The 14,302-nt window shown below is 51.4% G+C and overlaps 1 protein-coding gene across 1 annotated transcript; it reads left to right on the top strand.

The window, feature by feature from the left end:
- The first annotated feature begins 11,612 nt into the window (after nucleotides 1-11,612).
- Nucleotides 11,613-13,490, top strand: B3GALT5 (beta-1,3-galactosyltransferase 5). The gene is made up of 2 exons (XM_036243709.1): nucleotides 11,613-11,721; nucleotides 12,555-13,490. Exon 2 carries the CDS (start codon nucleotides 12,555-12,557, stop codon nucleotides 13,488-13,490), a length of 936 nt encoding a protein of 311 aa, XP_036099602.1. The 5' UTR covers nucleotides 11,613-11,721.
- The last annotated feature ends 812 nt before the right edge of the window (nucleotides 13,491-14,302 follow it).

Genomic DNA, 14,302 nt, shown 5'->3' with positions numbered 1-14,302 from the left:
TGTTGCCATTTCAATGTCCTGCTTATGCAGGCAGATTCTAATGAGGTCACCTCTGTACATTTTAGTAGGATGCTTTTTTTTTTTTTTTTAAAGCACACAACTGTGTAGTAAGGAGATATTTTTTAGAGGACATTTTGACCCTTGTCAAATTACTTCATGTCCCCTGCCCCCTCACCAGATCCTGCCATGTCAATTCCACTTCAAACCTGGAAGACTATGAATTTTCAGCAATTTCTATAAAATTTATTATTTTGAAGATGAAATCATAATTGTTGCCCTGCACAGTAGACCTAATGGGTACACATCAAGTGATTATATCCTGAGCATATGTCAGAAGGGATTGTAGCGCCTTAACGAATCAAGCAGACTAACATCACAGAAGTCTTAGGAATGATCTAGACTCTTGCCTGAGAGCTTATTAGTTCTTAGGTACCAGAAAGTATTTATTTGAATTTCACAAAGACTTTAGGAGGTAGTTAGCATTATTTTCTCACTTTAAACGTTTTCCATTTTTCATTTTTAGAGGAAACTGTCTTAAGAAGGTGACCATGCCCAGAGTCTCATAATGAACAAGGGTCAGACTTAAGATCTGACCCAGTTCCTTTGGGTTCCAAACACAAAACTTTTTAACATCTTGATTATCTTCTATGTAGCATTTCCCATGTCCAGTTTTTATTTTATTTTTTTCTGTCTACTTCCTGTATTTATTAGATATGTTAAAGTTTAGTCCATTTTAAAGAGTGTGTGCATATTTATCAGTAGTATTTTGTTTTAATGTTTAAATAAATTTAATACTACTTTTAGTTTTATTATTGTTGCTATTTTCTGTATTTTTTTTTTAATTCTTTGAGAGCTTAGTTATTTTCTTTAATGTTGAAAATACTTAAGGCTATGCATTTGCCTCTAAAAGCAGCTTTGAGCACATCCTGAAAACATATCTAGTGTTCTCATCTGTTTTGTTTTATAATTAGTCTGTTATTGCACATTTAATTTCTCCTTTGACCTCATAGTTCATTTATTTTTTGTTTTTAAGTGGTTGAGATTTTTGATGATCTTGATCAAAATTATTGTTAATTCCTAGTTTTATTGCTTTATGGCCAGGATGATAGCTTATTGTTTTTTCTCTTAAGTCTGTGGACAGTTACATGGCTATTCAGAAGTGCATGCGGTTAGAATAGGGAAATGCTGTTTTAAAATGAAAATAATACGGATTTGAAAATAGTGCTTAGATGTCACTTATTTGAGTCTAACTTTGAGTTTTTGTTTCTCCAATCAATGTGTTATGTTTCTTGTATTGTTAAAATATAATGTATGTTCTCAATACAATTCTTAGGGCACATAGAAAGCTTTGGTTTTTATAAGAAGATGGCCCAGCCTGTTCTGAACATCTGGCATTCAAAACCAGACACCAGTGAAGAAAAAGAGAGGTGGCTGAGTGGAACAGTGGGACTCGCACGAACCCACCAATGTTTAACAATGTTAATGAGCTTTAGGAAGTGTCATATTTTCACTGTGAGTCATTCCATATTAAAATCTGTGGTTTTCCTGCCAAAGTTATCTTCAGTGAAAGCTGTGTACTTTTAGCCAGATTTGGAGTAAAGTAAAGGTGAGTGAGCTGGAAGCAGGTTGCCCGGTCAGCCCGCATCCCGGAGAGGGCCTCTGCTGGGCATCTGGTCTTGGTTTCGTTAATACGCCCTGTGACTGCTTGGGCAGCGGTGACCTCGGTCAGTGACATCTCTCTCTCACACACGTTTGGCCTGCTCCATGGATTCATGGTGTCTGTGCTGGGTTTTCAAGTGAGAAACAGTGAAAGACACAGGAGGCACCTGGCCTTGGGCTAGGAGGTGCTGTTTGCACGTTAGCATTTTCTTCCTTGCAGGGGTTCCCGCAGAGTCGCGGCAAAGCCGTGACTACCTAGCGGTGGCCAGAGCAGAGCTGCCGTCCCTGGAAGGTAAGATGGGCAGAAGGCAGGATGGCACACAGCTGAATGGAAAGAGCCCCCAGCTGGTTTCAGATCTTCAGTGTCACTGTTGGTCTGCTGTTTGGTAACTGTTCCTACGTGGAGAGTTTTCTCCAAACAGGAATAAAAATCGAGCGTGGGAAAGTCACGTGGGAAAACATTTCCCTTTCCAGGTCTTCATAGCGACAGGAGGGAGCCGCAGACTAAATGCGGTGCCGCTGTGCGCCGGGTCCAATCCACACCGCCCCTGTTTGTCACTGAGTGAGGCCCACGGAGGCGCACTGCAGACATTCAGCTGATCAGCGTTTGCGTGATTGTATTCATCGAGGCACGGGGTCAGAGTCTCGGTGTTGCCGGGCCGCCATAACAAAGTACCGCCGGCTAAGCGGCGGGAGCAGCAGAAGTGTATGGTCTCACAGCCCTGGAGGCCGGTCCGAGGTCAAGGTGTGGGCAGGGCTGGTTCCGAGGCTGTGACGGAGACTCTGTCCCAGGCCTCTCCCCAGCCGCTGGTGGGTTCATGCCGACCTTGAGAGCTCCTTGGCTGGTGAAAGCACCACCTGGTCCCCAGCCTTACTCCCAAGCTTTCCCTTTGCAGAGTACCCCGTTTCTGGGACCCACCAGGCCCTGAGGGACTTCGTGCCTCTGCCCGTGGGGCTCCCTAGAGCAGCTCCCCTGAACATCCCCAGATGGGACCTCCGTTCTTCCTTCAGTCTGTCAAAGAATAAATAGCTGGACAGCGGAGAAGGTGGCACAATAGGTTTATTCAGAACGACTGTGGAGGGCAGGTGGCAGCTCACTGTAGAGCTGGGCTCTGCTGGAACCCCGCCCGGCAGCAGCAGTCTATGGCCAGGGGCAGGGTGGGCCAGCAGGCGGGCGTGACGGGTGGGGGAGGGCTCTGACTAAGGCCAGGCTCATCCGACCCCAGGCCTGGGGGATGGAGAGTGTGAGCAGACACTGACGGTGAGGGATTCTGACTACCCCCACTTAGCAGGGTTCTTGCTAAACGGGGCGATGCACAGATGGGCAGGGAAGTCCAAAGGCGAGGCCTCGCTGAGAAGGCATCCAGAGGAGCCTGGGTTTGGTCAGGGAGAGGCTTTGCCAGGCGCACACACCTCCTTGCTGTGTGTGGTCACCGCTCTGCTTGTCCTTGGGCTTTGACCCTTCGAAGGTACATCTTATGGTTGAGCCCTGGGCTCCTGGCCCCCGGCGGCACTCGGCTGAGGATTTCGGAGGCAGCGAAGGGGCTGGCATGGGGGCGGGCTGCTGTGCTCTCGTGACAGCCGTGGGCTGCCCTGGAAGCTCTGCAGCCGGCCGTGCTCCTGGCCCAGCTGGTCGGCCTCCAAGGAGGGCGCAGGATGCCCGAGGCCCCGCTGGTGGGGGCGCTTCCTACAGCCGCAGCTGGGCGTGAGAGGTGAGTGGTGACTGAGTTTCGTTCGCTGCTCTTGGCTGAGCCGAGGTGATGTGAAGGGCAGAGGAAGAAGCAAAAGCCATTCCTCACTGCAGGGCTCTTGAATGCCCTTCTCACCCAAGGGGTCTCTCCAGTATCCAGGGCAGCTGGTGTGACCGCCACAGCCAAGGGACACGCCTGTTGGGCCCCCGAGGAGCTGCCCCTGGGAGCCGCAGTGGAGGGTGAGACGTTTCTTAGACGGGAGAGGGTTTGGAATGGAGTTGACGGTTTATTTTGTTAAGTAGGAAAATTTTAAAAAGTTGTCAGCATTATCACCACTTTTTTTTTTTTTCATAAGATAAAAACTGTTTTACCGAAAAGAATGGTAAAAGTGTGCAGCTCACAAATGTCCCACTCTGCTTGTCCCCAATCCCCACTCCCAGGCCCTGGCTCAGCCTTGGCCCCCTCAGAAGGGCAGGTCGGGTAGAGATAACAAGGACAGCCACCACCAACCTCAGAGTGACCAGAATGTGGGGGTGATCTCAGCCCTGCCTCCATGTCCACCGCGCTGTCCTCCCAGAATCGCTGCCATCCTTGTTTTGCGGTGTGATCACAGGTGTGTGGACCCGGAGACGATCCCGGACGCCAGGGCAGGAGGAATAACCTGGGGTCTGACACCTCAGATGGGAAAACATTACATTCTTATTTTTATGAACCTTTCACTGAAACTTTGCTCTTCTTCCTTCATGACTGTGGGTGCTGTGGTGGTTTCCGGGGCTGCAGAGCACCGCACACTGGGGGGCTTAGACAGTCTGGAGGCTGGAAGTCCCAGGTCAAGGTGTTGGCAGGGCGGGGTCCTCCCGAGGCTGGAGGGAGACTGTCGCATCCTCCCCAGCTTCTGGTGGTTGCTGCCATCTTTGGGCTCCTTAGCTTATAGAAGCATCACCCCAATCACTGTCCTCATCATCACATGACATTCTTCCTATGTGTGTGTCCTTGCCCAAACGTCCCCTTTAATTAGGACACCAGTCATAACTGGATTAGGGCCCACGACCCTCATTATAGCTCGGTCAATTTTCGATCTCCAAATACGGTCACATTCTGAGGTCCTGGGGGTTAAGACTCTAGTCTATGAATTTGGGGGTACACAATTCAGCCCATAGCAGGCACTGACCCCGGCATACTTTGAAAACATTTTGATACATTTATTTCCTTTTTTATCTTATGTATTTTGTTTAATGACCCGTGTTACAAAGGTCCGTGATATAAAAATGTTTGTGGAGGGTTTGGGACTCCTTAACTGACTTCAGGAAGAACGTACTCCCCGGAACACTGCGGGACGCCCCATTCTGTTCCTCACGCCTCTGCGAGGGACGGTCACTCATTGTTCCTCTCCCCCAGGCGGCCCCCAGGCTGTGTTCCCTCTCCTGGTGGCCTCGGGCTGGCTGCAGGCCTGGCCTGGGATGTGGGCCACCATCAGGAGCGAGGCTGGCAGAGCAGCTGGCAGACCACCCTTCCTGCTCTCCCGGGGTTCGGGCCATGCTGTGCACAGTGCACCCTGCTGGTCTGACTCGAGCAGGGTGGGACCTGAAGGGCAGAACGGAGTTGACATCACAGACTACACAGGGCACACATCAGTGCTTGCACCTCCGCTGGGAGGGGGGCATCTGTCACCTCGGAGGGAGATGAGGTCACAGTCTGGAGCATTGGTGTGCCTTCTGCCAAGTCACACCACCGCCGCGACTGGGCCGCACGTGGACCCGTCTTCTGTCTCCAGACCCTCCGTCTTCCCAACCCAGCGTCAACGGGGGCTTGGTTTCTGCTCGCCAGCGTCTTAAGCTGATTTGTAGTGGAAAACGGAGTAGGTGCTGACTCAGTTTCCGGGAGTGGTAGTGACCCTGTTTGTTGTTGTTGTTAATCCTCACCCGAAGATGTCTTCCCATCGATTATTTATTTATTTTTAAATATTCTTAAAAAAACATTTTTTTCTTTATTGATTTTAGAAACAGAGGAAGTGAGAGGAAGAGAGAGAGAGAAACATGGATGAGAGAGAACATTGATTGGCAGCCTCCTGCATGCCCCCAACAGGGATCAGGCCCGCAACCTGGGCATGTGTCCTGACTGGGAATTGAACTGGTGACCTCCTGGTGTATGGGTCAACGCTCAACCGCTGAGCCACACTGGCTGGACTCCATTGATATTTTTAGATAGAGTGGAAGGGAGGGAGGTGGGGGGGGGCAGCGATGGGAGAGACATATTCATTGCTTGCCTCTCACACGACCCCAGCCAGGGCCAGGGATCCAACCTGCAACCCAGGTACATTCCCTTGACCGGAACTCAAGTCTGTGACCCCTTTGTCCTCGGGCTGATGCTCTAACTGCTGAGCAACACCGGCCAGGCTTAATCCTGTTTTTAAGTTTCTGCACATTATGTTGTTATGACATTTTATTTTTTAAAAAAGATCTTTTTATTGTTTTTTTTAGAGAGAGAAGAAGGGAGAGAGAGAGACATCAATGAGAGAAAAACATCGGCTGTCTCCTGCACGCCCCTTACTGAGAATCGAGCCCGAAATTCCTGTATGCGCCTCAACCAGGAATCAAACCCGAGATAGGATGTCGCTCCAACCAACTGAGAAATCCATCAGAACAACAGTTTGTATTTAAAAAAAATTTTTTTAAATTGATTTTAGAGAGAGAGGAAGGGAGAGGGAGACATAAATAAAAACTTCGATGAGAAGAACATTGATTGGCCGCCTCCTGCATGCCCCCCACTGGGGATCGGGCACAACCTGGGCATGTGCCCTGATCGGGAATTGAACCAGGGACCTCTTGGTGCATGGGTCGACGCTCAGCCACTGAGCCACACCAGCTGGGCCAGTTTTTATTTTTTAATGGCTGTGGAGCATTTCACTGGTCCATCCTGCTGTTGATGGAAATTTCTTGTTTACATTTGTGCAATATTTCAATCTCTTGTCTCTTAGCTCCAAATTCACTCCTTTGACTACTCTGTGAAAATGGATCTAGGCTCACAGTGACTTCCCCACTGAGCCACACTGGCTGGGCCAGATTTTTTATGAGCGGTGTGCTCTGAACATTCTTGGCGGGGACGCTTGGCGGATGCAAGCAATCGGTTGTGTTGAGTGGTCTGCTGGTCATAGCTCGTCTTTCACTGTAGAGGGCGCTGCAGAAGCAAACAGCCTTCCAGAGCGGAAGCACATGGCATTGCGGCCTACTTCATTTTTGTCATTCTGTGGGTGGCGGACGTTTCATTGTGCTTCGATTTGCATTTCCTCATTGCTAAGCATCTCACTTCTTGGGTTTTTGGTCATTTCGGTATCTTCCTTTGTGACCTGTTTACAATTCATTAAGAAAAAAATTTCTTTTGTCTTTTCCTTGTTGATTCATAGAAGTTCTTGATTTATTCTAGATAATAGTCCTTTGTCAGATTTAGGTATGACAAGCATAGTCTCCTAGTCTGTGGGGTTTTGAATTCTCTTGATGGTATCTTTGGAAGTTCCATTCTTATTTATTTATTTATTTTCTTGCCATAGCAGATCAATTTTATTTATTTATTTATTTATTTATTTAATCCTCACCCGAGGACATTTTTCCATTTTTTGTTCAGATAGAGTGGGAGGGAGAGAGAGAGAAACATCGACGTGAAAGGGACACATCAAGTGGCTGCCACCCGCACGACCAACCAGGGCCGGGGACAAACTGCAACCGAGGTACGTGCCCTTAGTGGGAACCGAACCCGGGTCTCTAGACCGCAGGCTGATGCTCTAACTGCTGAGCAAAACCAGCCAGGGCAGTTCAATTTTAATTCTAGCACCTGAAGCTCAATAAGGGTGCGCGTCATAAACCTCATGGACCATTAACACACGTTCGATAAAGTGACGGCTGTGCAGTGCACTTAGTATCTCCAGATCGGGAACATACTTTGGAATTATGTCAACACCATCCACAGAATTAAAAAGAAAACAGAAGCCCCCCACATTTACACTAACTGTCAATCCGAGGTTCTGCACGTACTACCTGGTGGAACAGTCAGTATCTAGGAGGGGTGTTGAAAGTGATTTCAGGTCCTCATCCTGCTGTCCTCTACTGGGAAGCTTTCTCGAGTAGCCGTGGGACTGGCCAAGGGTGGGTATACCAGGACCAGAATGGCAATAAAATTCTACTACAGTTTCTGTAGCTTCTACTTTTTTTGTCAGTTAAAAGTGAGCAGTGAGAATTATATACTCAGCTTTACATAGACACAAGATATGCTGTGAAAACACAGTTTGATAAGAAAATAATGTATAAAAGTACAGAGCAGAAACATTAATCATCCCTCACCCTGGAAAGATCAATTCCACAGTTTACATTACAAATAGAAACAGTTTTGGTTTTTTAAAAAACAAGTTTTTATTGATTTTTTTTAGAGAGAGAGGAAGGGAGAGAGAGAGAGAGAGAAACATCCATGTGAGAGAGAAACATTGAGCAGCTGCCTCCTGCACGCCTCCTACTGGATATCGAGCCTCTAATGAGGGCACGTGCCCTGACCGGGAATCGAACCAGGACCTCAGTCCATGGGACAGTGCTCAATCCACTGAGCCACACCAGCCAGGCAGTTTTAGTTTTTTTTTAATGCCTTATCTAGAAAGACTTCAAATGGAAGGCACACATAAATTCTTTACTTTTACTTTCAACATGGTTGTGAAAAGAGTTCAATTAGAAAACCAAGGACATTGAGAAGCCTAAGTCCAGAATGAGTCCAGATATTTGGCCACATGGGATATTACCACCTTTAAGAGTAGGAGTAAAAATAAAGGCTTTAAAGGCAATTTTTAATGTATAACTACAGCAAGCATGTTGGTGTTGGGCCCTGAAGACAGGTGGTAAAGGCCTGCGTGTCTCACTGCTGAGGGTTCAGTCAGGGCATCTTGCTGGAATGTGGCAGCAGACATTTCAGAGGAAAAAGTAGTGGTCAAGGCAGACGAAACTTCACCCCAAAAGGCAGCTTGTTTCTGAGACTAGAGTCACAGTAGGCAACGTGACTCCAGAGGTTCAAAGTTATTTCAAAACCTATGACTTCAGCAAACAGCTTAGGTTCCAAACCTGTTTCATCCCTATTAAATTGCCAGCCCTTAAAAAGGAATGTGTGTTACCTGGCCCGTGTGGCTGAGTAGTTGAGCATCAGCCCATGCACCAAGGGGTCGCTGGTTCGATTCCCGGTCAGGGCGCATGCCCAGGTTGTGGGCCCGATCCCCAGTGGGGGGCATGTAGGAGGCGGCCCATCGATGTTTTTATCTCTATTCCTCTCTCTCTCAAAATCAATAAAGAAAAAAAAAGGGATGTGTAAATACAGGTAAATGTGTCAAAGTGATCAGATATCTTTGAAGCTGCCTAGTGCTTCCTTTACATCTGTCTTGAGATGGCCGTGGGGTGAGCTTCAGGGAGAAAGGTCAGCCCGCTTCTTCGTCAAGGCTGCCACGGTGACCATTTGCCTCTGGCTAGAGAGGTGCCCGCGTGCGGCAGAGGGTATGGAGAGGAGAGGAGGCTTTTCCTGGCAGCCGGCAGCTGAAACTTAAGGGCGTCTCAGAAAAGGACACAATGGCAGCCTTAGCTTTTTCTTTCCATGTTGGGTCTGGTGAAGCGGACGTTCTTGCTCTTGACATTTCCTTATAACCGGACCCGTTGATGCAGGCGTGATCTGTGTCCACCCTGGCCTCTCCTGACACCAGCGGGAGTCATGACCTTCAGGGGCGTGCTACCTGCCGTCCCTCCTGTGTCATCTGTCTTTGATGACACACAGCTGCTCTGTTGCCAATTACAATCACTGGAAGCTCATCACAGTCCTTGACTCTGAGAATCTGCCTTCCAAATGGGTACATTTCTTCCCAACTGCCTCCATCTGTGACTGAAAAGACCAACGGGGACCCCTGGCTAGTTCTCAGACACTGTTCGCTCACAGTGCCTGTGTCTTCGTGGGCTGCTGCGTCTGCGGCGTCTAGCCGGCTGCTCTGAGCTCCGTCACACACTGCTCCCCGGAGGAGTCCTCCATGGCTGGCTCCTGCTCCGGCACAGAATAGGTCTGGGTGGCCTGGATGTGAGCACGCACCATGAGCTACCAGGGCCTGGTGCTCCTGGCCGCAGGCTTGGGCTTGACCATCGGATCTTCCCCTTCAATCCAGCAGGTCCTCCGCACCAGCCCGGGAACTTAGCTTTTCAGACCACGTCTGTAGCTTTCTACCTGTTGGGCATGTGGACTCTGAACCCTTTCCTTCGTCTCTGGGGCCTGTGACCTAAGACGAAGGTCCTGCCCACACTGGCCTGGGAGGCGGTCCACATGACACGGAGGCGGTCAGGTTCTGATTTTCAGGTTCCCTTGGAGGCTCTCGCTTTGTGCTATTGTTTGTTTCACTATAATTCAGATGTGCCCAGTGTCTAACCAGGGCACAGCCTCTGGGATATAAGGGGAGGCATACCCATGGCCCTCCGGGCACTCCAGCCCAGAAGGGGCACAGCGACCCCAGCCGAAGCTGGCCACTCTGATGCCCACAGAGGAGCCTGTGGAAGGTGGGAGGCGGAGGAGAAGGGAAGAAAGGGCCTGCCACCTTCTGCCTTGATCTATAATTCATGCGCAGTGCGTGTCTACTCCAGTTCCGAGGCTCTGTGTCTGTGTCTGTCTGTCATGCGCGCAGGATAAGAGAGCAGAGTCTGGAATGCAGCATTTGCTAAGGGAACCGCTGTTCCGTTACCGACCGGCTGGCCAGGCCGCACAGGCTGGTCCGGGCGTGCTTGGAAGGTGGGGCTCCCGTAGCAGAGAGCCTGTTCATGGCTCTGCCCAGGCCACGCTGCTTCCTGCCTCCCAGCTGGCCTGCGGGGGCCAGGTCCCCGGGGTATACACTTCCCCTCCTAGAAACGTTCCGCTCGGGCTCTCCCCTGTGGGTTCTGGATGAGCCCCTGAGTCCACCTCCAGTGGAAGGTTGGGTTGGGTCCGTAAAGCACACGAAATAGACTCAATCAAAGAGGCCAATGCTTTGTGAATGGGTTCGTCTCTCAGTCACCCCACTGTTGGCAGGAAGATGTTCTGGTTGCACGTGAAAAGCAAACAGAAATGCCAGGGAGCTCTGGCCTGGGGGACCCCTGCCACTTGCTCTGCCTCCGGGCCGCTATTTGAGGTCCAGCGAGAGGCCAGTGCCGGCAGCGAGCCGAGCGTCCATCCCTGGACGGAGACCCTTGCACAGGTCCTTAGAAAAGGCACCTAAGGTTTCTATTGAGGCAGCCCACTGAAGACAAGCAAGTTGGTCCGAGACAGGAAACAAAATAGAGAAATACCTTTCTCTCGCGTTGGGTTTTTATGTTTCTCTCTCAAACATATTGTGGGGGGAAGTGCACCCCTTCCCCTGGCAAAATAAACTGCACATTCCAGGCCTGCACATACATAATCTCACAAAGGAAGAAAGAAGGAAGCAGAATTCTCAGCACCCGGCCAGCCCCAGCTCCGACTCGTCGTCACCCCCGGGAGCGATTTCTCCGGAGGCGGTGGGGGTCCAGCTCCAAGGATGCTTCTGGGCTGGGGCCCCGAGAAGAGCAGGACCCGGACCGCGGTGGTCTCCAGAGAGTTAGCTACTCCTGGGAAGCTCCGTCACCGTTCCATTTCTTTCCTGAATATACTTGAATATGTTTGGAACACAATTTCGACTGAATGAAATTACAGGGTTCTCTTTGCCATCAAAATAACCAACCCTTTTCTTTCACCTGGTCAGTTTCTTTTCCTGCTGGCCCCTCTGTCCTCTTGCCTAGGATGACATTTGGAAGACATGGACACCGACTTGAGAGTTGAGGGTTTTCTTCCCTGTGCTAAGTTCTTTAAGAGTCAGCTACACTCTAGAGAAGGTCGATATCGACATGAGAAATTGGACTGTAACTGACGGATGTCTCTACAGAGCCCTGGGTGCTGCCCTGATCCTTAGTCCAGGTAGGGTGCTCGGATACCTGCACGATGTTATTGTCGTCGACAGGTGCACCACGTGGTGGAATTTGTCTCCATCGTACTCATTTTACAGATGAGAACAGCGAGGGTCGGGCTCTAAGGTTCCCCAAGGTTACACAGGCAGGTGGTAGGGCGAGGGCGTCACTGTGGTAAACAGGGGGCACTGCAGGAGGTGGAGCTGCCAGTGAGGCCCGAGAGGTCTGAATGACGCTCTTCATTTTGTTTTTCCCTTGTAGTGACTCCTGAGCCAGGATCGTCGTTTTCTGTAGACTAACCGAGCCAGAGCCTGAGAGTGCCGCACGGCTGATGCTAACAACAATTTGGAACGAAGTTCCTCTTGGAATCTACCCTGTGGCTGGGCTTTTTAACCAGAGGTTCATCTCACCGGGAAAACGTGAGTTGTTTGCTTTCTTAATGTTCTGACGTTAACAGGGGTCATCCTGATTTGTTGAGAACTCACAGAGGTGGAGGGGCAGAAGATGATAGAATCAGACAGGTGACTTTAAAAAGTAACCTAAACAACGACATCACCACTACCACTAGCAGGGGTGGAATTTCTTTTTTTTCTTTTCCCTTTATTGATTTTAGAGAGAAAGGAAGGGAGAGGGAGAGAGAGATGGAAACATCGATGAGAGGGAACATCGATTGGCCGCCTCTTGCATGCCCCCAATGGGGATTTGGCCCACAACCGGGGCATGTGCCCTGACCAGGAATCGAACCGGTGACCTCTTGGTGCATGGGTCGATGCTCAACCACTGAGCCACACCAGCCGGGCTCAAGGTAGTTGTGCAAATGGGGAAAGGGGTCTTTTCTTTCTGGGAGTGATACAGGTGCTTGATTCCATCAGAGAAGAATGCAAATGGCCCTGCAGCGGGACTTCACTGTGCAGTCGGAGAAGGCAGAGCTGGTGGGCGCTGGTGGGCGATGTGGTCACATGTCCTTCTACATACGAAACCCGAGACTCCACAGTGAAGGGCCGGCCGGCCTCGGAGCAGGACCATTGTCATTCCCTGTGGTCCTCACTGTGTGGTGTGGCGTGAACCCCCCAGGCGGTCCCCTCTGCGTCCCTGTGAAACCACGGCTCCCGTTCTGTGTGCAGTGAGATCCCAGAGTTTCCGAAGCACCAGCCACGAATCGTGGGTCTCCTCGCCCGTCCCCGCCGCCCGGGGGACAGCTCACACGCCCTCCCGCTTCCGAGGTCTGACCACTTGATTTTGCTCCTTTCAGATGGCCTGTGTGAAGATGAGGTGGCTGTACATGTCCCTCGTGGTCCTGGGAGCCCTCTGTCTGTATCTCAGCATGCACAACCTGTCCCTCTTTAAAGAAGATGCTTTTGTTTTCAAGAAGGAGCACGGGCAGTTCCTGCAGCTCCCAGATATAGACTGCCGGCAAGACCCCCCCTTCCTCGTCCTGCTGGTGACATCCTCCCACGAGCAGCTGTTCGCGCGCGAGGCCATCCGGAAGACGTGGGGGAAAGAAAAGGTGGTGAGCGGGAGACGGATAAAGACATTCTTCCTGCTCGGAACCACCCCCAGGAAGGACGCGTCCCGGGCGGTGGCCCAGGAGAGCCGGCAGCACCGTGACGTCATCCAGAAGGACTTCGTGGACGTGTATTTGAACCTGACTCTGAAGACCATGATGGGGATCGAGTGGGTCCACCTCTTCTGCCCTCAGGCGGCCTTCGTGATGAAGACGGACTCCGACATGTTCGTGAACGTCCGCTACCTGACCGAGCTGCTGCTGAAGAAGAACAGGACCAGCAGGTTCGTCACCGGCTTCCTGAAGATGCACGAGCTCCCCATCCGGGAGAAGTACAACAAGTGGTTCGTCAGCCGGCACGAATACCCGTGGGACAAGTACCCGCCCTTTTGCTCGGGCACGGCCTACGTGTTCTCCGGCGACGTGGCGAGTCGGGTGTACAACGTGTCGGACAGCGTCCCCTTCATCAAACTGGAGGACGTGTTCGTGGGGCTGTGCCTCGCCAAGCTGAACATCGGCCTGGAGGAGCTGCACTCCGAGCAGACCTTCTTCCCGGGCGGCCTCAGCTTCTCCACCTGCCGCTTCAAGAAGATCGTGGCCTGCCATTTCATCCAGCCTCAGAAGATGCTGACCTACTGGCAGGCTCTGGAAAGTTCCCTGGGGGAGGAGTGTCCAGCTGAGTGAGGGGAGCCCGGGGCACATCTGGACACGCGTCAGACCGCCCACGGCGATGGTTTTGGAAAGACCTTCATTGCTGAGAATCGTCGGGGGTAGGGAGGGAGTGAGGCAGGGAGGGAGAGGAGGAGGGGCAGGGGAGAGGCCAGGGGGGTGACACCGGTGACATTCCAGATCCGAACTGGACGCACGCGCGAATGAAACCGCTGATTAATGCCGAGTGGGTGCCCGAGCAGGAACAGAGCCCCCTCTTGAGTACCGACACCATTGCACCGGGTGTTCAGTGCACACCTGCGTACTCCATTTCAGGGGCCAGCAGCCATGTGAAGTGGGGGTGCTGTCAGGCCCATTTGCACAGGAAGAAACAGCAGCGTAGGGAGGTATAGGAACGTGTCCCCAGGCTCAGAGCCAACAAACATGGGAGCAGGGAGGAAAACTGGGGGCTCCCAGAATCCCGTCGGCGCCTGCGATGCAGTCCACTCCCCCCTGGGAGAGAACGGTGGTGAGGGGGCTCAGAGAGTGTCCTTGCTGCTGGCATCCTTCTGTCCGTGACAGGAGTCCCCTCCTCCTAACTCCCAATCCTCATGCTCTTTACTGCTAAGACGGGGTGAACACGCGCGCCCCCAGCTGCCTTCTTTCCTGCGGTGGATCTGGGTGGATCCCGGTAGATCCCGAGCCCCTGTTGGCAGCATTGCACTCAGCTCACCCAGAAGGTAGCCTGCAGGGGCAGCAGCTCAGTCCCCGAGAAGTGGCCAGCTCGGACACGTCAGCTTTTGTACATTTGCTCAGACATCACTGCAAAGCCTGGCCCGAGTACAGGC

The sequence above is a fragment of the Molossus molossus genome, unplaced genomic scaffold (assembly GCF_014108415.1).
Source record: "Molossus molossus isolate mMolMol1 unplaced genomic scaffold, mMolMol1.p scaffold_m16_p_5, whole genome shotgun sequence".
NCBI classification, from domain to species: domain Eukaryota; kingdom Metazoa; phylum Chordata; class Mammalia; order Chiroptera; family Molossidae; genus Molossus; species Molossus molossus.
The sequence above is the reverse complement of the archived record's forward strand: the minus strand, read 5'-3'. Positions and strand labels throughout refer to the sequence as shown.